Source organism: Callorhinus ursinus, unplaced genomic scaffold (assembly GCF_003265705.2).
Source record: "Callorhinus ursinus isolate GAN/ISIS: 27379988/994484 unplaced genomic scaffold, GSC_fseal_2.0 scaffold49, whole genome shotgun sequence".
NCBI lineage: Eukaryota > Metazoa > Chordata > Mammalia > Carnivora > Otariidae > Callorhinus > Callorhinus ursinus.
Window position 1 is genome coordinate 2,851,206 of NW_027397111.1, and position 25,667 is coordinate 2,876,872.

The following is a 25,667-nucleotide window of genomic DNA, read 5'->3' on the forward strand; positions in this document are numbered from 1 at the left end:
TCACCTCTCTTAGGGATTGTGGAAGAGTTGTTCATTTTTTTTAGTCTCTTCAGTCTTTTACTTGTTATTATGTCTTCTGAACAATTTACAGGTGGAATGCAAGTCCAGTCAATTTCCAGCTGAGATTCTCCAGGTAGTTTGACAGCTTAGAATCTCCCCAGGCGGAGGAGAATGAATTTGTGGTGATGTTGTTACTCTGCTGCAGTTGTTATTGTTGAGCTTTGGTGGTGGTGTTGAGTCTCATTCATACTCCAATTGTGTAGAATTAAAGGAGCAACTCTGTAAGTGTGACCCTTGTAAATGCACAGAAGTTCATATAACAATTTTCAACTGGACACAAGACACTGGCACACTCTGATAAGTCATAATTTTTAAAATTTTAAATCAGAAAGCACGGAAAACTTATTTAAAAGAATGGAAATAAACATTACAGTTAGAGTCTATCAGCTTGTTGTAAAATTGTTTATTTAAACTAGATTATTTCCAAGTGACACTGATTCCAGCTTTAAAGTTGTAAAATAAGATCATAAAGTCAAGGGCCAAATAGTCAGATGGATATTTTTAAAACAGTATGTTCCTTGGTAAATTCTATTAGCTCATGTACTATGTAGTCTTAAGTTTGGAGAAGTTTCAGGGACAGCTGGACAAAATCTAAGCAATGGGCACACTCAGTTCTAACTTCTTCAGTCAGTAAATCAGGGATGGACTCAGAGGAGAATGTTTTTGTATTTCACACTAGGAGAACCTAGATTTTACAAAGAACCCATGGGGTAACCCTTATTTCCCTGTCTCATTCCTGGAAAGTTCTATCAGGAAACTGACTCTGGGAGGAATCTATCTGAAATTTCTGCACTCAACATTTCCAAAGCTACACAGAATTCTGCCCTACCTGAGTCTGGATTTTCCATAGGCTGGAATTCAAATTGTGATAGTAGTTGTGAGACTGACTGCTGAATTTGCCAGAATGGATTCATTTCCACTCATTCCACAAATATTACCTGAGTACCTATGAGTATGCAAGACATGGTGCTAAGTGCCCAAAAAGAAGAACTTTTTTTTTTTAACCTTGGCCCCCACCTCACCACCAGGTACTTCTTCCAAGTTCAAAGAATGCCTGAGGGATAAGTTCATCTCAGTCCCTCCACATCTGGAGAGACTGGCCTTTAAAGTAAAGCTTGAAATTGCTGGAAGTCACCCTAGCACCCTCTGGGTACACACCCTGATTCCTGTCACACGTCACCAGCCCGGGTTTTGTAGCCACCAAAGATCTCAGAGTGAGGAATGAATGTTGGCTCTGAAGGCTTAAGGCACACATGGCAGCCAGAAGGAAAGTCATGAGCCTACAAAGTGAGGTGGCCACGAAATTGGCTACTAGAGCAGTCATTTCTTATCCATTCTGCAGTCACCACTGCACTGGTGAAAGGTATGGTTCATTCTCTCATCAGAAAAGTGCAGTCCAAGAACACATATATTTACAAATGATTTCACAGGGTTCTTAAGTTTGAAAACTTGAGTCTTGGAGTGGAAATCATTCTGTGAAAGGATGTGGCACCTGAGAGCAGTCACTTACAAGAGTCCCAAGTGGCAGAGCCCAACCTCCATGCTACTCAGTCTCTGCTGTGCCGCCTTCACCAGTTTGGCCCTGCGCCTCCAGGAGGAAAGCCTATGGCCAAACTCAGGGCCTAAACTGCTGAGCCCCAAAGTCCCAGACTCGGTCTGTGTGTAGTCTCTAGGACACGCTGAGCCTGGGATCCACCATCCTGAGCCCTGTCCCTTGCTCAGCTCACTTTCCTTTGCTCTGTGCCTAAGTGCATTTGCATCCTACAAACCAAGTCTTCCATTGCTGATTCCCCTCCAGCCTTGCCAGTATACAGACGCTCTACAGAGTTTTCCAGCTGGGAGCTTTTATTCCCTCGTGGCAGTGCTGCGCCAAGGGTTAAAAAGGAGGAACGCTGGATAAGGACATCTTGGAAGCAGGGTGTCCCCAAGCAGAGGCCACCAACCGGCAAGGGGAAGAGATGCGGCACAAGGCAGGTGTGTCCTAAAGTGCTAAAGCTTTTGGGGACCGAGGAGAGGGGTGCCCCATGGTTCTTGTCACTGACGGCACACTCGGGGCTAGTCTCTGCCTGGCTGGGGTCTCTGCCTGCCCTCACAGCCCCGTGATGCAACCTCACCAACTGCATTCACAGCCTGCCCTGTGGGCGGGGGGATTTGCAGCTGGGGGCTGCCAACACACCAGCAAAGGCTGCACTTGCAGTCGCATGCGGAGAGTGTGTAGAGGCTGAGGATTGTGCACTGCGCGCTCAGACTCGGAGAGCCCGGCAACAGTGAGAAGCTTCTTTCTAGGCACTCTATGTGCTGAAGGCAACAAATCAGGACCTCAGACTTTCCAGGGGAGCTTGGGAGTGAAAAGATCAGGTGGAGGGGTCCTAAAACCCTCCAGTTGGAGGGGTCCAGGTGCTGCATAATTGCGTTTTAGGGTATGCACTTAAAATTGACAGTCGCTGCAGGTATGATGAGGGCAGATCGTGATCATGCTGTTTGTGCATGGGATTCCATGAGAAGCCCAGAGAAGTTTCAAGGATTGCCTGTTTCAGAACGATCAGCACACAGAAAGATCTAAGCCTGGTTTCACTTGATAATCAGGCATGAGCTCAGTGGAAAATGGTTTTGATTCATTTTTTCTCTTTATTTTATTCAAGAAGGTTGAGAGGATAGTCAGGGGGACTGAGAAGATCCCTGACTCGCTGAAACTCCCAGTTCTCCTCCCGCAGGAGGACAGGAAAAAAGTAAGTGGGGACTCCAGCCCCCCCACACACAAAGCTAGAGACAGGACTCAAGAATACCAACTGACCGTCCTTCAGTTTGTCCTCTGTGGGCAATGGCCAGAACGTTTGGGGCACAGCCCTCAGACCACCTCGAATAGGACTATTAGGGAGTCCATGGTCCTCCTTGGGAGTGGTGGGGGTCTTAGTCTGCCAGAGGTACCCCTGTGGTGAAGGCATCCACCACACTCAGGAACATGGTCTTGTCAGGGATCTGGGTGAGGCATGCGGAGCCCCAGTTATACTTACACATGCCTTCCACCATGGCGCTCATGACTGTAGGGTTCCCCAGACAGCGTGTAAAGAGCTGGAAAGGGCTCCTCGGGAAGATGATCAGGAAGTTGTTGGACATTGATCTTCTAAATTTCCTTGAGAATGAACTTCTATGGTTTGTTTGCCTTGCCCTCCAGGCAGCAGTGTTACAGGGCTTTGTGGAAGATGATCTTGTAGGACCAACTGGTGCTGGGCTCTGCATCTAGCCCTGAAGCTGTGTGCTCAGGCACCCACAGCAGGCAGGAGACATTGCTGCCATTCCCCAGTTGTGGTGGTCGCAGCAGCATGGGGCGCGGGGAGGGGGCTTGGCAGGGAGGTGGCGCTGAGTCCCGATGGGGATGGAGTCCAAAACCGTGAGCCTCCTCACACCAAGTTATAAAAGAAGATTATAAAACCAAGAGCAAAATACTCAAGCGACTATTTTAAAATCAGTATTTTCCTTGGCAACTTATATATTAGATCGTGTTCTGTGTAGCCTCAATTTAGAGAGGTTCCAGGGATAGCTGGACATAATCTAAGCAGCCTACACGCGTGAACGTCTAAACTTCCTTGAATCTACTCGGTAAATCAGGGATGGACTCAGAGGGGAATGGTTTTGTAGTTCACGCTAGGAGAAAGAACCTGCCGCCCTGCCAGCCCGCCGTGGGGAGAGAGTTTTACACACCCGATCCCCAGTCCCGAACTTCCTCCCTCACGGTGGGGCAGCACCAGGAGGTAAGATGGAAGAAAGCTGCGCAGAGGCATCTTGGAAAGTCGGTGTCCCCCACACAGTGGCCACCAGATTAGAAGGGAAGGAGATGTGGTACAAGGCAGGTGTGTGCTATGAAATGCAAAGGCTTCTGGGGCCTGAGGAGAGGGGTGCACCGTTGCCCGGATCACATACGACGTACCCGGGCATTATATCCGCTGTGCCTGGGAGAACCACCTCACTGGGGTCTCTGCCTGCGCTGCACAGCCCCGCGAAGTAGTCTCCCACCCACTGTGCCCGCAACACCACGCTTGCCACAGGGACCACGGCTGCCGCGGGGACCACGCTTGCCGCTTCGGCCACACTTGCCGCCACCGCCACGCTAGCTGCCCAGGGAGAGTATGTAGAGCCTGAGGCTCCTGCACTGCGCTCAGACTCAGAGATCCTGGGAACAGTGGGAAGCTTCTTTCTCAGCACTCTCGGTGTTGAGGGCGGCAAGTCAGGACCTAGGACCTCCAGGCGAGCTGGGAGTGGAAAGATCAGGTTGGAGGGGTCCTAAAACCCTCCATTTGGTGTGTCCTGGAGAGAGTATAGGTGGTACATGAGAGAGCACGCTTACAATTGAGAGTGCAGGTATGATTTCTGCAGATCATCACCATGCCAAGTGTGCATGCGATCCCGTGAGAGAGAGACTCGGAGGCAGGCTCGGGCTGCGATTCACAGTGAACCCACGTGGATGCCCCGGGTGTCAGACCCCCTGCGCCGGCCTGTGCCCTGGGGAGTGCACACATGTTTGGAGACAGAAATGAGTTTGTGGGAAAGCTTTGCGCGTGAGCTTTAGTATCCGCAGGGACTCTTCAGTACCTTCGAGCGTGCTCTGCTCTCTAGTGGAGGACTGAAGTATGGCAGCGGCGGGCACAAGGCTGGAATTGCACACCACTGGGACAACTTGGCAAACAGCAGCCGGAAGCAAGGGGCAGCTGGGCAAATGGCTCCAGCAGGGTGAGGAGCCAGAGGTGATGGATAACAGGATAGGAAAAGGAAGGGCTAGAAGTCCGTTTGGAGGCTTGGGAAGCATCGGTACCTAACACCTTCAGGCTCAGGCCCAGCAGGGCTTCCAGGTCCTCCTAACCCACATGACAGACGACCTAGCACGAATCCAGGAAGCCACACAAGGTGGGAATCTGGAAAATTGAGATTGTGATTTCACAAAATCCCTCTTTGGGCCCGAGGGCTCTTGTAAATCCCTCCCCTGCTGGGGGACAGGCACCTGGCTACTAATGACAACATGTTCTCAAGCTGGGAATATGGTCCCCATTTCAAAGATGAGTACATTGAGGTGCTGAGAAGTTAATTGCCCTTGACCTTACTGCCTGGAATTGAGTTCTACTGACAAAGTTCTTGCTATCACTCCCATCTCTTGCTTACCATGGGTTTTGCCCCTCTGTGATTCCAGCTATCCGAATCAGACACCCTGCTTGTGTCCAGAATCAATGCTGCTGCATGTTGTTAACCGTCCAAGCCTCACTTGGACGGGGCATCTAGGGTCAGACTTGGGGAGCTAGGATGCCCTGCTTCCTGGATCTTGCCCTATACGACTGCACCACTGGGGATGGAGAGGTGCGCACGTTCAAAACCCAGCGGAACTGAACAGGTGAAATTTACCATGACGTCAAACTGCCCTCAACTTCCTGCTCATATTAAGGGTATTTCTCCCCGGTCCCCACCATCCCTCTCCCTCCCTGCACTCCCATCAATGACCTCAATGCAAATACAAGTGGGATGGTCCCACGGAATGTTCTAGGTTCTGGACGTAAGTGGGTGACACAATCTATCGGAGTATGAGATCTGTCCTCTCATTGGTTGCTCAGAGCTCCTGGACCACCCCGGACCCAGAGCGGCGGGAATAAGAGCAGCTGCTGGTGCTGGGAGGCAGCAGAGCCACCGCTCCGCTCAAGTGTCCCTGCCGCTTCCACAGCGCCATCGCCTGACACCAACGCTGCCGCAGCTGCCACCGCCTGAGCTCAAAGCCACCTGCTGCCTGCTGCCAGGTGAGCCCTGAGATTCCTCCTTAGCTGTGTGATTCTCTCTCTCTTTCTTCTTCCCTCCCTCTTCTGCATTCGTCTTTCTTGTAGCTGCTCTCCCTGCGTGTCTTAGAGTCTCTGTGCCCTTCTGTCTGGGTCTCTTCATCACAAAATCTCTGTTACTCTACGATTCATCACAGGCTCCTGACTCAGGTAACACTGGACAGTCTTGGTTCTGGGACTCCCTGCTTCACTCTGCACTGAGACAGGCTTCAGTCTTGCTGTTCTTGCTGCACTTGCACTCAGGACCCTGGAGCTCCATGGACACCGCGCACACAGTGGGACGCAAGGGTGCTCACGGATCCTGTTTGTGCCTAGTGGTCCCTGGAAATCATTTCAGAAATTTGGCCAGCCTCAGTGGGGGCGGGGGGAGGTGGGCAAATAGGTCAAAACCCTAGAGGCAGGCAGCCTTGAACAGCAAGCCCCATTAGTGAGTTCTGGGAGATTTTCCCCTCTGCTTTAAGTCCTAGCCCCAATTTAAGACTCTGCTAAGCTTGGTTCTTGCAGGTTCTTTGCCAGAGTGCAGAGCAGGTGAGCAATAGAATTTGTTTCTTTAGTTTCTCTAAGATTCCATTAGTAGAGATATTCCCTTTTAGCTACCTACATCCTCCCCACCCCCAACAGCACAAGGTGTGAACAAAAGCCCCACACAGGGAAGACAGCTCTGTGTTGATTATAGGAAAAGCTATTGTGACAGCATTCAGAGACTGTCCTCATTGGAGACCTGGCCAGCTGGAGATTGGGTCTGGGGTGGGGAGTATAGATGTTTATTCATTCTCCCCTCCCTACTTTGGCACTTGGAACACCTCTTTAGCATTGCTAAACAAATGCATGCTGTATTTTCACCAGACCCTCCAGTAGTCACTTCACTGATAAAAAAAAAAAAAAAAAAAAACAATGGGAAGATAAATGGTCACTGGAAGCCATGATGCAAGGGAGTTCCAGGCAGAGGCAGGACCAGAACCCAGGTCCTTGGGCTCAGGAAAAAAAATTTTTTTAAAGATTCTAAGCAATTCGTTATTGGTGAAATATACAAAAACTCACAGAAATCACAAGAGTTCCAAACTTATTTTATAAAAATAATAAAATATTTATCAATATGTACAAGAACATCAGGATTCACTCTTATCAATGGGCTCATGGAACTATGAACTGCTGTGAGGACATCATTCTTCCCTTGCAGAGAGGTACCATGGGCTTCTGGAAGTTCTCCCCGTTCCTGGCTATTGGCATCCTGGTCCTGTACCAAGTGGGCATCCTCCAGGCAGCACCATTCAGGTAAGACAGCCCTGCCAGGAGCGTACTCCCTTCCCACTGCTCCTAGCATCAAACCGTTCCGTTCTCTGGTGTGCTAAAAGGTTAACAACCAGCTCTCGGGGGGGGGGGGGGTATGCATGTAATCTGCATAAGGTTTTATTATACACATTTTATACTATAAAGATATTATATACAACTTAAAAACAAATAGTATATACTACACTTTATTGTAAATTTCATATAGTTTATTGAGACTTACAGGACAGTCATTGCTATTTACCAAACATTTGTATCTATAGCAAACCTATTTATCTAATTAAAGCACAATTTGAGAAATGAATTGCATACTAATCTAATTTTCCACTGAATTTGTTCTTATTAGATCTAATATGAGACCTCTTAATCTAATTTCTCACCCTTACACAAATATTTTCAGATTCAAACTAATTGTTTTATCAGTTAATCCTTAATAATAGCTAAATTTAACACTAAGCTTATAATATTCCTGAAAAATCTAACCATCACTTTCACCAACCTATATATTCTAGTTCCAGCAGTCCACGTCAAGGTCACCCTAGTGCCTGACTACTGGTGAATCAGTGTTTTCTGGAAGGACATTGGACTCGTGCTCTGTCCACTAGGATTTGGGGTGGCCATATCCTTAGGGAAAACACAGAGAACAGGAAGCCTGGCTACTGATCCAGGGGAAGTGGTAGACAGGGGCTCAGAGCCTCTATTGTGCTTGCTTCCCCTCTGTAGGTCTGCCTTGGAGAACCCACTGGAACCTGCTACACTCACTGAGGATGAAATATGCCTCCTACTGACTGCAGTGCTGAAGGACTATGTGCAAATGAAGGCCCGTGAGCTGCAGCAGGAGCAGGAGACTGAGGGTTCCAGGTGAGGCTCCCCACCCAGCTCAGCTCAGGGCAGCCCCTCCCTCCTGTCATGCCCAGGAAGGCATATCCGAGGAGGTAAGAGAGAACACAGCTGCAGGAGGCCAGCACACTGTCATTGTTCACCTGGGCCTGGGGCCCAGCTATTCTCAGGCTCCACTGACAACAGAGGTCACACAGAGTCTATGGTTAGAGCACATGGAAGAAGATCCCTTTCTGAAAGCAGTTGGGAAAGGTATGAAATCCCCCACTATGGAAATTGGGCTGGTAGTACTGAGGGGACTTCCCAGCATTGGAGGAGTTAGGACTGGTAAGTGTGAAGCCAGCAGACAGACAACATGTATCTCAGGAAATTTTAGAAATTAGGCTTCTTGTACACCTGCATGTGGCATTTGTTCACACATTTGCAAGGTGAAGCCAAAGGCTTCGCTGAGGGTGGGCTTGGGTAGAGCAGCGTCTGAGGTAGGTCTGGGTCTTTATTGTGTAGGATCTGTGGAGATGTGCATGTTGTCATGGGGCCAGACACCCTTCCCCAGCCTCACCTCCCTGTGTCCCCTGAGCTTGGAGCACACACCAGCCCTGGGCCTGGCTATGGACCCGTGGGTCAGAGGCATGTGATGCACATGCAGCTACCCCAAGAATCTCAGTGCAGAGCATGAGGACTGACATAATGCAGCATGAGGAATGCTAGAAAAGGCTACCCCTTCCCCACTGCAGCCCTTCCCCACCTTGCCCTGGCTCAGCAAACCTCTAGGTTCTCCTGATGGAGGATGTGTGAGCTGCCCTGCTGCCTGCCCCTCCTGCCTCTGCTCGAAGTGCCCCCTCCCTGGTCTCACCCTCTGTGTGATAGCCACAGGGGCAGACCCAGGACGTGGTACCACCTGGCATGTCTTTTCCCTGCAGCCTGGACAGCTTCCGAGCTAAGCGGTGCAGTAATCTGAGTACCTGTGTGCTGGGCACATACACACAGGACCTCAACAAGTTTCACACGTTCCCTCAGACTGCAATTGGGGTTGGAGCCCCTGGCAAGAAAAGGGTCATGGCCAGCAGCTTGGAGAGAGACCACAGCCCTCACATTGGCATGACCCAGGATGCCTACCAATCCCCTCCCTCAGCTTTTTAATTTCCTTTCTCCCTTCCTTCCTATATTGTGGTACGTGTGGTCCTCTCTGGTTGCTGGTATCAGTGGTTTTCTTTGTGGCAGTGGATGTCTGGAACCTCAGATGGGAGGAGAGCAAGATGTTTAGGCCAGATGAGAACCCCCGAGGAAGAGGGGGGGCAGCCCTGTGACTCCCCTGAGGAATCATAGCCCAGATTCTCAGTCCTGCTTGTGAATGTGTTTGTCATTGGGGAATAAAAGTATATTTGTAAGAAGACCTGAGCGGTGGTGGTTATTGCTCTGGCCCACACCACAGGCTTCACAGTCTCAGGGACCTGTGCTTAGAAGTAGCCTTAGCCCCATGGTAGCTGGATCCAGGGCGTAGTGAGTAGTCCTGTGACCAGCCTCAAGTAGCCGGACAGGAGCAGTACGGAGCAGGTAAGCACCTCTGGGACTCAATGCTGGAAAGTCTCTTCCTCTTCCAGGTAAGTCTGAGGAATTTTTCTATTTCTAAGAAGGGATACTGGGTGCCTTTGAGTGGAATGTAGCTTCTAGACAATCCTTGAGTTGGGTCACTGTGGGGCTATAATTCTGTCTCCTAAGCCTTGCTTGATTTTTAGTTTATTTATACAGGAAAGATAGGCTGTTACAGCTCTGTGTTCCATGGCTACTACCTAGAGCCACTTTGGGCTTTCGGACACCCCTGGGAATGTCTGTGGAAGTGATCATGGCATTTTCCCCAGAAGCCTATGTAGTTCTATAACGATCACTGTGATTAGGGGAAAGATGTACCGTTAACAGGTGCCTCTCATTTTCCCATGAATATCCCATGGGGCAGATAGGATCTCTCTCTCTCTCTGACAGCCTCTCACTGACGGGCCCCTTTTCCTCCATCCTGCAAATCAGCATCACTGCCCAGAAGAGCCCCTGCAACAATGCCCCCTGTGTGACCAATCCTCTGGAAGGCTTGCTGGCCAGAGCTGAGCGCATGGTGAAAAACACCTTCATGCCCACCAACGTGGGCCCCGAAGACTTTGGCCGTCATCACAAGGAACTTGGGGCCTGAGCAGTGAAAGGACTCCAGGAAGAAGGTGACTGCCATTCTAGTGTCAGATGGGAGGATGGAAAACCGGGTATTGCGGGGGTGTGGTCCACAACTTTAACCCTCTGAGAATCCACATAGTAGAAAAAATCCACAGAGCAATGTGCCCACTCCAGTGTCTGCAGGGAGAACAGGGAGTCCCAGTACCTGAAACTCCTAGAATTTAGGTTCATTCCCCTCCATTTGACCAGTATCTCCCGTAAAACTGAGATCATTTGCCAGAAAAGATAGATTTGTTCATTTAAATGGCCATCCCCTGCACTTACAACTGTGATTATTCTATCTTTTGACTTTGAAAGGTAATGACATGCTTTGGGTGTAAACACTATAATGTCATGTACATCTGAATTCAGAGCCTACTCCTGGGATCACGAACTGAGTTTGCCTTCTCCTAGCTGTATGACCACAGGCCAGACACATTTTCTGAGCCCGTTTCCCCATCTGTGAATCAAGGGCAACAATAGTATCTACTTGCTAGTATTAATATAAAGACTGAATGAGATAATAGATGTCTGTATTTTCACAATTAATAAGTTACTAAATTCTGGCTGTTATTTTTTTTTCTAGGTCACCATGAAGCGGACTCTTCTTTTAATTTATAATGAATGCAACTCATAGGATAAGGAGCATGGAACACATACATCTGCATGCTTAATATTAAAAACACTCTTGTCTGAAATAAACTAAAGCTAAATAAATATAGAATAAAATCATTGCAATTACCTAGTGTGCATCTTTTTGTATTTGATTGTTCAATAAATATAACAGCATGTCTCACTGGCTTCTCTGGTAGCAAAGATGGGCCCTGTCAGCCAACCTGTTGATGTTGGCAATCCTGCGAAAGCTCAGGGGGACGAGGAGTAGCTACCTGATGGGTGTCTGGGGGCACAAAATAGATACTATGCCTGCACGGAACTCTTTGAAGAAATGTTGTCACTGGTGAACTTCGTCAAGATAAGAAAGGGTTTTCGATACACTTAAGAGGAGTGCTTACTGCTATGTATGGTGTTTCTCCCAGGAAAGCCTAGAGACCTGTGAGGGCTTTGTTGAGCAGGCTGACCCATGAAGCAAATGCAACATGCCTGGGATGGGATGGGTCCTCAGCATCCCTTAGCGGGATGAGAACTCTACTCTATACATCTCAAAGACAATTCCCTTTTATTGTCAGAGTTCCCTGGTCCCCACAGATAACAGAGGTTATCTGTGCACTTCCCCTTGACTCAGGTTTGCTGTTACCCAGCCCTGCCTTTCCTCCCCATCAGCAGCCCTCATACACCCCAGAGCCTGCAAGCCCTTTAGAAACAATGGCTCAGAGTTTGAGGTGCCATCCGATTCAACTTTTCTTATTCTCTGGGGTGCTGAGAAGAAAAGTATGCTGCTCAAAAGCCTGCAATATGTTTAACAAAGACATTCATACTTTAACAAGTACTCATTGAGTGGCTGCTATTTGCCAGACACTATTCCAGACCACAGGAATACGGCGATGAACAGAAGGGACAGAAGCCCTGCACTCTAACTGGGGGAGATTAGGGTGATATATGCTGTGGCATCAGAGATGCTCAGTATTGGAAGGAGTCTGGGATATCCGAGTTGAACGCCTTACCTGCTGTAGGAATTTCCCAGCGTCAGCATCCCTGGCTCCTGCTGGGACTGTCAGTGACATGCTGCTGACTGGCTCACAGGGAGACTGTGCAGCCAGTTTCACTGGTGGATGCTCAGTTAGGTGAAGTCTTGTAGTTGGAAAAGTCACCCCTTCTATGCACTGATTCTAGTTATTTCTTCAGGAGCCCCTAGAATTATGATCCTCATTCCCATTCACTCTATACTCCATACTGTCACCCATTTTTGCTGGAAATCACCCAGATGTCTCCTTTATGCAGAAAATACTCCATACTCCACATGCATGGCGTAAACACCTGGGGCATTGCAGCAACTTCCAAGGTCCACACTGATCTTCCCTCCCCTCCCCTCACCACCAACCCCATGACCTGCGTGGCCTCATCTTGGACTTCCCTCTCACGCACTGGCCTTCTTGCTAGGCTTCAAACCGCACCCCCAGACACCAACCCCCTCAAGTGTTTCCCCTCACTGTACCTGTTGCAAAATGTCCCCTACCCCATAACCCCATTTCTGCCAGATCTTTACTCAAATGTCATCTAACCTGGCCATCCTTTCTGAAATTGTACCTCACCTTGCCAACACACCCTAACCCTCTTGTCTGCCTTATTTTTTTCTCTTTACCACTTACTACCTTCTATTCAAGTACATTATATATTTTTTATTTAATTAGTGTGGTGTTTGTACCCTATTCCATAAAGAGTATAAGTCCCACATGAACAGCGATATGACTATTCTGTTAATTGCTTAATTCTCAATACACAGAACAGGATGCCTGGCACAAGGTAGCACTCAAATATTTATTTATTGAATGAATGAGAGAATGAATGGAGTTATGTCTTCTCTCTTTATGTTCATGGTCAACTCTCAAGTCCCCTCTCGGCTTGATTTTCTTCAGGACAAACTGTCCAGGGTCCTTCATCTTCAGCAATTCAGACACCTGGACCATGAACCTTCAAATGCCTGGATGCTTCTGCAATGGCCACCAGTGACTCTACCTCCTGCCTCAAGACCTCCACAAGGCCTGCTCTTTGGTTTGAGCACCCTTCTCGCCCTACAATTCTCCTCCTCCAGATTCATCTGACCAGCTTTTCTTCCTCCCACGCTGTAAACAAGGCAGACAGGCAGGGTGCTCTGTCTGTGATACCTGAGACTAGGCAGGTAAGTTCAAATCAGAAGGGGAAATAGCTGAGAAACCATTTTAGTCTGGGATCCAAAGCAACTTCGCCAATACCTAAGCTAATACTGCATTGAATTCCCACCAGAACTCTGGATACTTCTCCATTGACTCAGACTCACAGAGTGAGAGTGACTAATAAACCTTCAAACCACGACATATGGTGCACTGGCTCAGAACCCTAGGAAGCTATGTAAGGAGTGGATAAGGAATCAAAGCACAACATGGACAGACAGAAGACTTCTGCTGGGCCGCAGCATCAGTCCTGACAACTCAAAACCACTGGGCCATTGTAGCAGAAGAATGTCCTTTAGTATCATTAAGACTCATGGCAAACACTCAGAGCTTGAGAATATATGCTGTGGCTGATTGAATTATTGCTCCCAAGTCTTCACTATGCACGGTAGTATTATATATGCTTAGTCTTGCCATGGCCACATGGTAGGTGAAATGGACATCCTGCCCCTTGATGTTGGGCTTAGCCAAGTAGCTTGATTAGGCTGATGCGATGTTGGTAGACATGGAAAATTGAAAAGTGTTTATGTGTTTGGGTTTTGTGCTCTTGTGATACTGCCATCACCTTGAAAAGTACATGCTTAGGTGTCCTTCACCCTTTCAGCCTGGACTCCAAAACGAGGCCTGTGGTCCTACACCTGACCTGCAGTCTAGATCCACATGCAGCCAACACCAGCTGAGATCATCCTCATCCCTACTACATGCCCATGACGAAGAAAAACAAGTACTTGCTTTTGAAAGCCACGAGGATTTTGAGGTTGTTTATATGTGATATATCTGTGGCAAAAGCTAACTGGTATATATGATTTGGAAGTGTTATAAAGTGACTGTGTATCCCCACAAACCATATGTTGACGCTCTAACCCCCAATGTGACTGTGTTTGGAGATAGGGCCTTAGGGAGCAGTTAAGATTAAGTGAGGTCCTTGATGTAATGTATGGTGATTGACATAACATAATAATAAAAAAAAAGATTAAGTGTGATACTAAGGATAGGGTCCTGATCTGGTAGGACTGTTGCCCTTATAAAAACAGGGAGAGATATCAGAGATGTGTCTCTTTCCCTCTCCATGTACACACAGAGAAGGGGCCTGGTGGAGACACAGTGAGTAGACGGCCATGTGTAAGACTGAAAGTGAGACTTCACCACACAGCAACGCTGATGGGACTTTGATGTTGCAATTCCAGCATCCAGGACTGACAGCAGTACCTTTCTGTTGTTAAGCCATCCAGCCTGTGCTATTATGTAATGATTGCCAGAGCAGACTAATACAGGGGTTATTAGCTGGTGAAATTATTGCTGGTACCACAGCTTGTTTTTCCTCTTATTGAGATTTTGGGCTTTATGTCAATTTGCTCAATGTCCAAATTAGCAATTTTACTCGTTTCTTTTTATGAGTTCATTTGCATTTTGTCTCCCTAAAATCGACTTAAAGAATGTTCATTTTGTTTTGGTTCCAATCTCCCTCTGCTGAAACTGGATAATCTGTACCAGTGAGTACAGATAATGAAGTGGTTTACTCATATAATGGATGTATATAACACACTATAGAACAGTGAATACAGATATATGTACCAACCTGGATCAATTTCACATATAATATTGAGTATAAAATAAAGCAAGTTTCAAAGGATACATACCAGAAGATACTATTTCTACTGAATTTAAAACATGTATATCATTACTATACAAAACCTAAGGATATATACAGTCATTCACAGGGAGAATAAACATCACATTCTAAAAAAAGTAACTTTACAGGGTGGGGATGAAATGTCAATAAGAGGGGTATTTAGTCAACACCCACGAAAGTTTTGTTTTATTGTGTAAGCTGGGTAGTTGGTATATAAGAATGGTCACAATATTTGTGTTTAGTAGGAAGAAATTTCATAAGTATGGGTCTTTTATATTAAGGCAACTGTCATCGATTTTTAAATGTATAAGTTTTAAATACACAAAGAGGATCTGTTCTGTTCAATGGAAAGCATGAAAAAGACGCCCAAAATATACAGTGAATGAACATTTGAGAAAAGATGGCAATAATAAATGCTCATACAGCTTTAGAATAGTGGTATATTAAAGCCACCAATTAAGAGCCAAGACTATCAGGCTGCATCTTTTTAAACAATACAACAATGTTTTTCCACAAAAGAAACATTTAGAACAAAGGACTCAGAATTGATTAAAATAAATGGGTCGTAAAAGATATGTGACAAATATGAACAAAAACAGGTTGAAATAAGTTCATAATGTAGGATCAAAATAGAATTCAAGGCAAAAAAAACTCATTAGAAATGGAAAAGTGTCATATGGTGGGAAAAGGAACCAAATGGCAAGAAGATATATTGATAATACACATACATGCACCCAGCAACATGGCCTCAAATTATGTGAAACAAAACCAACAGACCTGCAGGTGAATTATGTGTATCAAAAATTCTTGTTATGGAATTAATGTATCCCACTCAATAAGCCATTAGATTTTGGAATTACCTCCAAATACATGGTTCAAAGTTGGCTCTGCAAAAACCCCCTGACAATATGATAGGTTTGAGCAAACATAGTGTTTAGAACCACAAAGGTGTGATAGAGTTGATTAATAATATTATGTCTACTTTTCCCAAAACCATTTATGAAATAAATGTCTCACATTTATTTGTTTTTTTATTTTTTTTAAAGATTTTATTTATTTATTTGAGAGAGAGAATGAGAGAGAGAGAGAGTGCATGAGCGGGGGGAAGGTCAGAGGGAGAAGCAGACTCCCCGCTGAGCAGGGAGCCCGATGCGGGACTCGATCTTGGGACTCCAGGATCATGACCTGAGCCGAAGGCAGTCGCTTAACCAACTGAGCCACCCAGGCGCCCCTGTCTCACATTTATTTGTAACACTATCCTTCTACACTAATCTCCTTCTGGTCATTCTTTTCTCCTCCATTGATAATTGTCTATGTACTAGTAATACGGTTTCATTACTTGTAGGACAAAGGTACTTCAGCTTGTCTTTTTCAAAATGCTCTTGGCAATTTTTACACATTTATTCTTCTAGAAGAAAGTTAAAATAATTGTCGATTTTTAAAAAATCCTGTTTGGATTTTGGTTGGCATTGGGTTTTCCAGGTAGACAACTGTATCATCTGTAAATAACAGTAAATCTTTGTTCATATTTTTGTTCTTTTTGTATCATGTAGAACTTCTTGACAATGTTGAGGCAAAAATGATTACAGTTATCCCTGATGATGAAGGCTATTGATTTCAAACAGAGCTTCTTTATCATCCTAAGAAAGTATCTTTCTTCTTATTGTGTACTAAGAGAGTTTTTAAAAATCATAAATGAATATTAAATTTTATCAAAATGTCTTTTGGTACTAACAGTAATCTTAGGGCTTTTCTCCTCTGACTTGATATTATGATAATACATTTCCAGGCATAGAAACTCATAATCAAAATTAATATTTTTGAATGCTTACTACATACTAGGCCATAGTAAGTACTTCACAGAATAAACTCTTAATCTTTTAATGACTGCATAGATAGTATCATACTTCCATTTTATGGATGAAGAAACTGAGATACTGAGACATTGAACAGGTTAACCAAAGCCATACAGCTATCAAATCCGTATCAAGATGTAAAACTCTTCCTAGGCTATCAGGCTCCAAAGTCTGGTGTCTTAAATCACTATACCGCTTCTTGATAAACTCTACTGGGTCAGAAGATATGTATTAAAATATACTTCCAAATTCAGTGTGCTTGTGATTTATTAAGGATTTTGTACTACCATTGTTAAGTTTAATATTGGGGCTATGCTAATGTCATCAAATGAGTTAGCACACTTTTGAAATTTTAATATGCTTCAGGTCAATGTAAAAAGCAATGAAAACTATCTGAGCTTTAAGTTTTGTATAATTCACCTATAACTTCTTTACAGATTTCCTTTAAGTTTTACCTTTTCTCACAGAGTTCTTAAGGTTTTCAATTTCTGCTATGGTTATTCTACTCTATTGTTATTCTATCTATTCTTGATTTACATATATTTCTGTGAAATCTGCTATTTTAAATTTTTTGCATGCATTAGCAAATTGTACTTTTTTATTATAATTTAAAATCTTCATATTTGACATTATGTTTCTTTTCATTCTGGATGTGGTATGTCTGTATTTTTCCCTATTTCTTTCCCTCACTTACTTTACCAGAAATTTCTATTTAATTGAACTTTTCAAGAAAGAGCTTTAATATTTTTCAATTCTGCTATCTTTTTTCTTTTTAATTCACTAATTTCTTTGCTGACCACTTAATTCCTTCTCCCAGATAACTGTTGAAAAGTTTGTTAAAAAAAGAAAAGTTTGTTGAGCTGGTCTCTTCCTAGATTTCTGAGTTGAATTATTAAATTAAATTGCACTAATTCTCTTTGTACTGATTACTTGTATTTAACCACTTCTTCCCACCCCCCACTGACTCTTCCTGGTCCAAGTCTCCATCATGTTTTACATGAACTATAACAACCTCCCAACTGATCTCCCTGTTTCTACCCTTTTTATGTAGACAATTCTGGAGTGATCCTTTTAAAATATAAGTCAGATTGTGTCTATCCTCTGCTCAAAACCTTCTGCAGATTCCCCATCTCACTTGGAGTCAAGGTCAAAGTCCTATGGTAGCTTAAGAGGTACTGCATGATCTGACCCCATATTATTTCTCTGATCTCCCTTCCTGACAATTAACCCACTGCTTACTCCACTCTCAGCTTCCTGAGGGCCCTTGAACTGTTTTCTCTGCCTACAGTGCTATCCCCCAGTGTCTGCATGACTGACTCCCTCCCTTCCTTCAGAATTCTGGTGAAACATTGGCTTCTCAGAGAAGGCTTCCCTGAGTACTATATACAAAATGACATCCCTCTCTGAACATTCTCCATCCACCTTATTCAGCCTTATTTTACCCAAAGAATTTATCACTGTATGAGATATTATATACTTATAGGGGGTTTTTGTTCAGTGTACTTCCACCGGCATGTAACTCTATGAAGAAAGTTAGATTTTTTTCAATCTATATCCCTGGAGCACAGAAAAAAATTCTAGAACAGTATAACCCTTCAATAAATATTTGTTGAATGAATAAATAAATTAGGAAATTCTGTTAAGGTTTTCCCTCTTTTTTTTTTTTTAGATTTTATTTATTTGTCAGAGAGAGAGAGAGCAGAAGCAGGGGGAATGGCAGAGGGAGAAGCAGGCTCCATGCTGAGCAAGGAGCCCAATGTGGGACTGGATCCCAGGTCTCTGGGATCATGACCTGTGCTGAAGGCAGACGTTTAACCGACTCAGCCACTCAGGCACCCCATCTCTGACTTTATCTTTAACCATGCATCATGTTCTGAGATGTGAAGTTGCCATTTTAAAAATTGTCTTTAATTTTTCTTTTGAATCTTCTTTAGCTCAAAAGTAACTTAGTAGAGAAATTTCAAATTTAAAATAGCTTTTAAAATGACCCTTCAGTTATTTAGTTCCATGTTTTTTGCACTGAGGTTTGATAGAGAGTGATATTTATAATTTTTTGCTTAGGAAATTTACTGAGATTGTCTACCAGGCTTATTATGTGATCCTTTCCCATAAATGTGTTAATGATAACAGAAAATAGAGTACTTTTCCTGAGGTAAAAACTTTTATATCAATATCTAAGTAGCTAGCTATGGATATATAATTAAAGCAAATAATTATAATATTCTCATACACTATTTTTGCCTGGGTAGTTGATCTTGTAAAGACAAAGAGAAGGCAATAAATTTTTTAAGTATTATTTAATTTCTGTGAATTATCCCTTGTATTCCTAAAAATGTTTAGTTTACATATTATAATTTTTTCTTGTGTTTAAAATCACTGTTCATGAGGTAAAAATTATATAACATAAAATTATACACATGAATTTTATTTCCGTGAGTTTTAGCAAAAGTGTTCCATAAAACCTATATAATTATCACCACAATGAAAGATATAGAATATTTCCATCATCCCAGAATGTTTCTCATGCCATTTTGAAGTCAATATCCCCGAAATCTCTCTACTTCATACAATCACTGATGTGATTTCTATCGTCGTGGATTCATTTTTCCATAGACAGATGATATGTACTCTCTTGCATCTATCTTCTTTCACTCAGCATAATGTTTGGGACATTTATTTACATTGTTGCATATATCAGATGTAACTATTTGGCGGGGTTAATTGGGTATATTGGTTGGACATTGATTACAAGGCACTGGGGAAAAAGTGTTAAGTATCATTCCGTTATATACCAAAATTTGTTGTGTGGACATATGTATTATTTCCAGTTTGGGTTGTTATGTATGACACTCTTATGAACATTCGTGTACAAGTGTTTCTATGACAGGTTGAAGCCATTTCTCTTGGATAAGTAGCTAGAAATCACACGGTGAATGCCTGTTTTAACTAAATTGACTGTGCCGGTTTACAAATGGCTATGCCATTTTATACTCTCCCAGCAGAAATTTATGCTCATTTGCCCGGCTCCCCACATCCTTGACAAGGCTTGATATTTTCAATTTTAGCCATTCTTATAATACTGTAGCAGTACCTCATTACAGATTTTAATTTTTATTCCCCTAATGATTGGTGGTAATTGAGGATCTTCTCAGGTCCTTATTAGTCATTGGTTTACCTTCTTTTGTGAAGTTCCAGTTCCACTACTTTGCCCATTTTTAATTGAGCACATTATCTTCTTGAGTTGTAAGAGATCTTAATGTATTCTAGATACAAGTCCTGCTCCCTTTTGGGGCACTGTTTCACTCACCTGCTCACACTTCTCTCCCTCTTGAATCTCTTCTTCTGTGAGAAGCCAGATGCCATGAAATGCGGCCACTCAAGCAGGCTATATGGAGGGGTCCACGTGTCAAGGAAAAGAGGTCTCTAGCCAGGAGGCAGTGGAGATGGAGGCCTGTCAACGACCAAATGAGAGAGCTTCGAGGTGGTTTCTGCAGCCCCATTTGAGCCTCGATCTGACTCTATAGAGCCAGCTGAGAGCTGGACTGCAACCTCAGGCAAGATCCTGAGCCAAAACTACCAGCTGAGCCTCTCCCAGGTAGCATACCCTCAGAATTTGTGTGAGATAATATTTGTACTTCTGAGCTGCTAAGTTTTTAGGTAATTTGCTACACAGCTATGGATAACTAATATCCATCCAAACCATGACAATTCTACTTAATCCCAATTTCGGGAAAGCCTATTCAGTGGTTTGGTTAGATGTGCAGACCTGAGTTCAATTTGGAAGCCACAGTTCCCAGAAAGGACACACTGTCAGAATTGTTTTCCGTGGTTTCCAAGCCCCAATTAGATTAGGTACAATGGCATAAGCTGCTTCTACCCCAAACAAAATTAAGTCCTCTGTTCTTTTTTGTTATTGATGCTTTTTATCAACATTGCTTATCTCTCTCTGAGTTCTCAATGTTCTCCAACCTATAGCTACTCATTCACATTATTCTTTCTACCTCTAAGATTTTCATGGTGGGTAGAAACCATTAAGTCCACGTAGACCAACCCACATTCTTGAACCTCCTCTATAACACCCCAAGTGGTCTCCTAGCTTATTTTTTAAATTTTGATATCACTATTTTCTGAGGTAGCTCATTCTGTCTTTGGATCACTTTGACTCTTAGAAAATGCCCCCAATAGAGAGCAGAATTCACTTGCTCTGGTCTACTGCTTCACTTGGTTCTCAAGAGATTCAACTTGGGCAGATTCTCCAGGGAGCATTGGCTGTGACTGAGAACACACGTCTCAAGCAAGGACTGGCTAGTAATTCTTGGGATTTAAAGCAAATTATATTTTCTTTACTACAAAGTTCCTAGTATGACTTGACCTGACTTTCTAAGAGCCATCTCGTTACCTGGATCCATCCTAGACAATTAACTATTCATTCTCAAGAATGTCTCTGGGGTAGGGAGTAAGGCTCTTCAATTATTTGGATCCTCAGATATTTCTGTTCTTGGTGAAACTTGTCTGGATATTTCTGTAGCAGCTGCTGCATGTAAGCGATAGGTAGAGCTAATAAACATCTTGCCTTTGTCTCTGGCAGGGCCCTGGGCCAAGCACTATAAATCTGGGCTTCATCTCTCCCTACTCAGACTTGCCAGGACAATGATAAGATTAATTGTTTCCATAAAGAGGGAACTTTTAGACTTCCTGAAGAGCTTGGTTTATCTGTAGATCTAGGAAGATTGTAGGTATCGTTTTGTGCCTTCATAAAGATAGTCAACAAAACTCTGAATATAGTCCACAAAGCTATATATGATGTGGCACTTAATTATTGTTCCAGCCTCATTTCTCACTACGCTATCCCTCTTATTCTGAGTTCTAGTTACATTGGCATTGTTTCAATTTGTCAGAATCTGCATGTTCTTCCTAGCACAGGGCTTTTCCACATACTGTTTCCATGTTCCAGAGTCCCCATATCTTCCTTATTCTCAATTAACTCTAACTCTTGTTTCAGTTCAGCTAAGTATTGCTTCCTCAAGGAAGTCTTCCCAGATGACCACCCCCTGAGTCTAGGTTATAATTCTTTATTTCATTTCAAAGACTACATATATGTTTCTTTCACCTCACTCTTTCACTTGTAGTTTACACATTTATTAGCATGATTATTTAATTAATGTCTATCCCCCTTAGACTAAAGTTCCATTAATATAGTAGCTGCATCCATGTTGCTCTCCGTTGTAATACTTAACATAGTGTCATGAGGTCTTAAGAGTAGGACCCTCATAATGGGATTATTGCCATTATAAGAAGAGTCACCAGAGAATTTGCTCTTTCTTTTTCTTTCTGGCCTTCACTGTTACTGTTACAAAATCAGTTATCTGTTTAAGTGGTATTTGTTTGCAAGTCATCTGTATTTTCTCTCTGGTTGCTTTCAAGATCTTTTCTTTATCTTTGGTCTTTCACAGTTTTGTTGTGTGTCTAGGTTAACTTCTTTTTATTGATTCTCTTTGGGATTCCTAGGACTTCTTGAATTTAAAGATACATGAACTTTTATGAGTTCTGGAAAATTCATATCCATTAGCATCTCAGTAGTGCTCCTCATTCATCTTCTCTATCCTCTCCTCTTGGTACTTGATTAGTTACCTATTAAACTTCACTCCATCTTCCAAGCTTCTTAACTTTTACAGTATTTTCTATTTCTTTGTTACCCTACTGTGTCTAGGGAATTTCTTTAAATTTATCTTCCTGATAACCAATTCTATCTTCACCTTTAGTACTCTATTTTACCCATCTATTGATTTTTTTTTTTTAGTTTTAATTATTGTAGGGTTTTTTTGGTGCTGCAAATTCACATGCTGAACCTGTAACCACCAGTAGGACTTTATTTGGAGAGAGGGCCTGTGAGAAGGTAATAAAGATTGAATTGAGGTCATGAGGTAGAATCCCTAATCTGATAGAGTTGCTGCCTAAACACCAGAAACACCAGAGCTCACTCTCTCTGCCATGTGAGGACACAGCAAGAAGGTGGCTATCTGCAAACCAGGAAGAGAGCTCTCACCAGGAGCCAAATTAGCTGACACTTTGATCTTTAAGTTCCCAGCAACCAGAACTTTGAGAAAATAAATTTCTGTTGTTTAAACCAACCAGCCTGTGGCATTTTGTTATTGTATCCCAAGTTGACTAATAAAACTCTTAACATCATTTTCTAAATTTGTTTGAAAATATTGGACAAATTTGTTTTGAAACAATAATTTCTGTATCTGCATTCTTTGTGGGTCTGATCCTTTGGTTTCTTATTTCTGAAGACTCTTACTTATGATGACTTCTTTCATGTGTATTTTGTGATTTTTAAAATTTTTAGTTTGTATTCCTTGATATTTAACCAACAGGAATTTTTATTGGCCTGGGTTTTTAAATTTCCAAGAAACAGTTTACATTTACTTCTGTTTGATGTCTGGGACCATGACCAGTTCATGATAAATTTAAACTGATTTTCCTACTTCATTAAGGGAAATTTTCTTTGTTTATTCAGCTTGGGCACTCTTTTTGAATCTGTTGAGCTTCCATAAATACTGGATGATTTTGTTGTTGTTGATATACATATACTAATCAACATTAGTCAGTGTTGGGAACTCATGTGGTATCCCCCAGTAAGTATATAGATCATTATTTGATTTATTTGAATGAAGAAGGCTTCTCTGAGTAAATAAAGATATAACTGTGTAATTCCGGGTATGAAGAGTAGGTGGGCATAAAGCCACAGGTAGATGTTCCAACAAGGTGCCCCAATGTGCCTCATAACATGAAAGCTGAAGTAAAACATTGTCCTTGAAATTTTCAGTTTGTGGTTTCAGATCACATATCTTTCATCTTTTTCTTGGAGGCACTGCAATCTTCCCAGCCTAGGTCTTTTTCATGATTCATAAAGGGAAACAGACTGCCAAGTGTAACCTCTGTATTTAATTTATCAAATATGGTATATATTCAAATTTTCTCTACATTAAAGTTATTCAGTTTACTCTAATGGCCCTTATATTAGAGTTATGTCTATTCATAACAGACAACAGCTGTAAGTCATTAGCTTGAATTATAGTGCTTGTTTATTTTCATCATTAAAGACTTGGACTTAGACAGAAGACCTCTGAATTTTGCAAATCTATCCTAAAATGGCTGTTTTTCATATTAGAAAACTATAAACTTAGAAAATTATAAGGAAACATAAGAGAGGAAGGAGAAAATTTAACTGATCATGAGTGATGATCCAAAGTGGTTCCATATCGGTCAGCCTCTGCCCCTGATCTCTTTTTCCTATTCCTATTTTCCTATTCCTATTGGTCTTCGGATAATGGCATAAAAAAAGTTTGTTGTTGTTGTTTAAACTCATTAATAAGTAATATGATACTGAGGGCTACCATAGCCACTTTAGGATGCCAGATTAGGAAAAGATTTGGCCAAAGGATGGTCTTCAACCTCTGCCCAAGGGCATTCCTATTTCCCTAATCAGAAAAATAAATTTACATTTGTCCTACAGTGCTGGTTTACAACCTTCTTCTGAGACTATGTGGACTTATAGGAGTTTGTGTCCCAGCCTCACTGAGCACCCCTAGTTGGGAGCTCACCCTAGCAGACTACAGGTTCTTTACCCTATTTCCTGCCTCTCTCTTGATTCCCTTTGAACCCTCTCTGTAGCATGGTCATGGTATACTGATTCTGCAATAGAATATCAAACTGTTGTAATTTTATAAAGATGTCATATCTCTTTGCAATAACCTACAAACACAATGCAACTTCAACAGAGCTTTTTGTTGTTGCTGTTATAATAAACATAGGGGTTCTAAAGTTCATTTTGGAAATAAGTGGTTAAGAGATTTAAAATGAACTCTGGGGTATAAATCAACTCTAACAGCTATTAGAACATATTTTTAAAAGCAATAATTATTAAAATACTGTGAGTCTGATATAGATAGAAATGTATATCTGAGGAACTGAATGAAAAAACAAGAAGTAGACCTAATTGTTTAGATAAATAGGTAGAAAGATAGACAGATAGGTAGATAGATAGATAATGTTAAGTAGTGTTAAGGGGTGACTTTGAGACAGGACTGACTAATCCATTAGACACAATAGGGACAGATTAGTGGCCCATAAAAAAATATTTTAATTAAGGTGTTTTAAAATAAGAAAAAGAGAATCCTATAATAATGAATCCAGCCAAAATTATATTCACTTTTATAAAAAATATATAAAATACAATTTCTAATATTTTTTTATGGAGGAGAAGAACATGAATGCAAAAGTGCCTTGAGCCCAAAATAATCACAGTGGGGTCCTGGTCTGGAAAGCATTAGCCTTTCTCTATTCATAATCTCCATTATAGTCACCCACTACCATAAAGCTACTAAACAACATGCAGTGTCACTGAGAACAGTGAGCTTGCTGAAGAAATACAACTTCAAGATAAGGAGCCTGCCCCCCCTTTGAACAAGATTTTTCCTTAAGAGTCTCACATATAGACTAAACTTCCACTGGCTTACAGGTTAAGGAAACATCAAATTATATCTAAAGTGTATATCTAAAATTACAAATTTATTAAATAATTTAATGGTCAAAAATTGCACATAAGAGAATTGAGAGTTTTTATTTGTTTACTTAGATAATAGTTTCTGATCTTAGAAAGAATTCTGAAAGGAAAAGACCAATATATGACCTCAGTACAGGAATCAGCTAATCATAGTGAAAAAGAAAACAGCAGGAAAAGTATTTATCTCAAATGTTAGAGAAATGGATTATTAGTTATAATATATAAAAATTTTCATTCTAATATATGTAAATATCATAAATGCCCCCTTAATGGCAAATAACATAAACAGTACAAAGTATACGTAGTAAGTGAACAGGGGAAGGGGTTCAGCCTGTAGCGAAATTCAAATTAAACAACAATGTTTTTATATCTTTACCTTGGCAGGGAAGATGTAGTAATAACACTGGCACCATTGTTTACAGGGAAACTGATGAAACTTTCAGACAGTGGCTATAAACCAGGAACATGGTAGTATGTACTGAAAACCATAAAAAGCTTCATGCCCTTTGACCCAGTAATCTCATTCATTGTAATTTAGATGAGGAGATAGTTCACAAGGAGAGTGCTGTTCTTCACTGT

General features: G+C 42.5%; 1 protein-coding gene across 1 annotated transcript; it reads left to right on the forward strand.

The window, feature by feature from the left end:
* The first annotated feature begins 5,678 nt into the window (after positions 1–5,678).
* Positions 5,679–10,938, forward strand: LOC112806087 (calcitonin receptor-stimulating peptide 2-like). Its single transcript, XM_025848360.2, has 5 exons — positions 5,679–5,837; positions 7,054–7,148; positions 7,887–8,024; positions 10,026–10,210; positions 10,789–10,938. The coding sequence occupies exons 2-4, from the start codon at positions 7,063–7,065 to the stop codon at positions 10,183–10,185; spliced, it is 384 nt and encodes a 127-aa protein (XP_025704145.1). The 5' UTR covers positions 5,679–5,837; positions 7,054–7,062; the 3' UTR covers positions 10,186–10,210; positions 10,789–10,938.
* Positions 10,939–25,667: the final 14,729 nt, after the last annotated feature.

Excerpts from the sequence above, each read along its gene's own strand:
- LOC112806087 (XM_025848360.2), top strand. The coding sequence starts at position 7,063 with ATGGGCTTCTGGAAGTTCTCCCCGTTCCTGGCTATTGGCATCCTGGTC. Across the intron at positions 7,149-7,886 it reads CTCCAGGCAGCACCATTCAG|GTCTGCCTTGGAGAACCCAC; the intron begins GTAAGACAGCCC and ends TCCCCTCTGTAG. Across the intron at positions 8,025-10,025 it reads CAGGAGACTGAGGGTTCCAG|CATCACTGCCCAGAAGAGCC; the intron begins GTGAGGCTCCCC and ends CCTGCAAATCAG.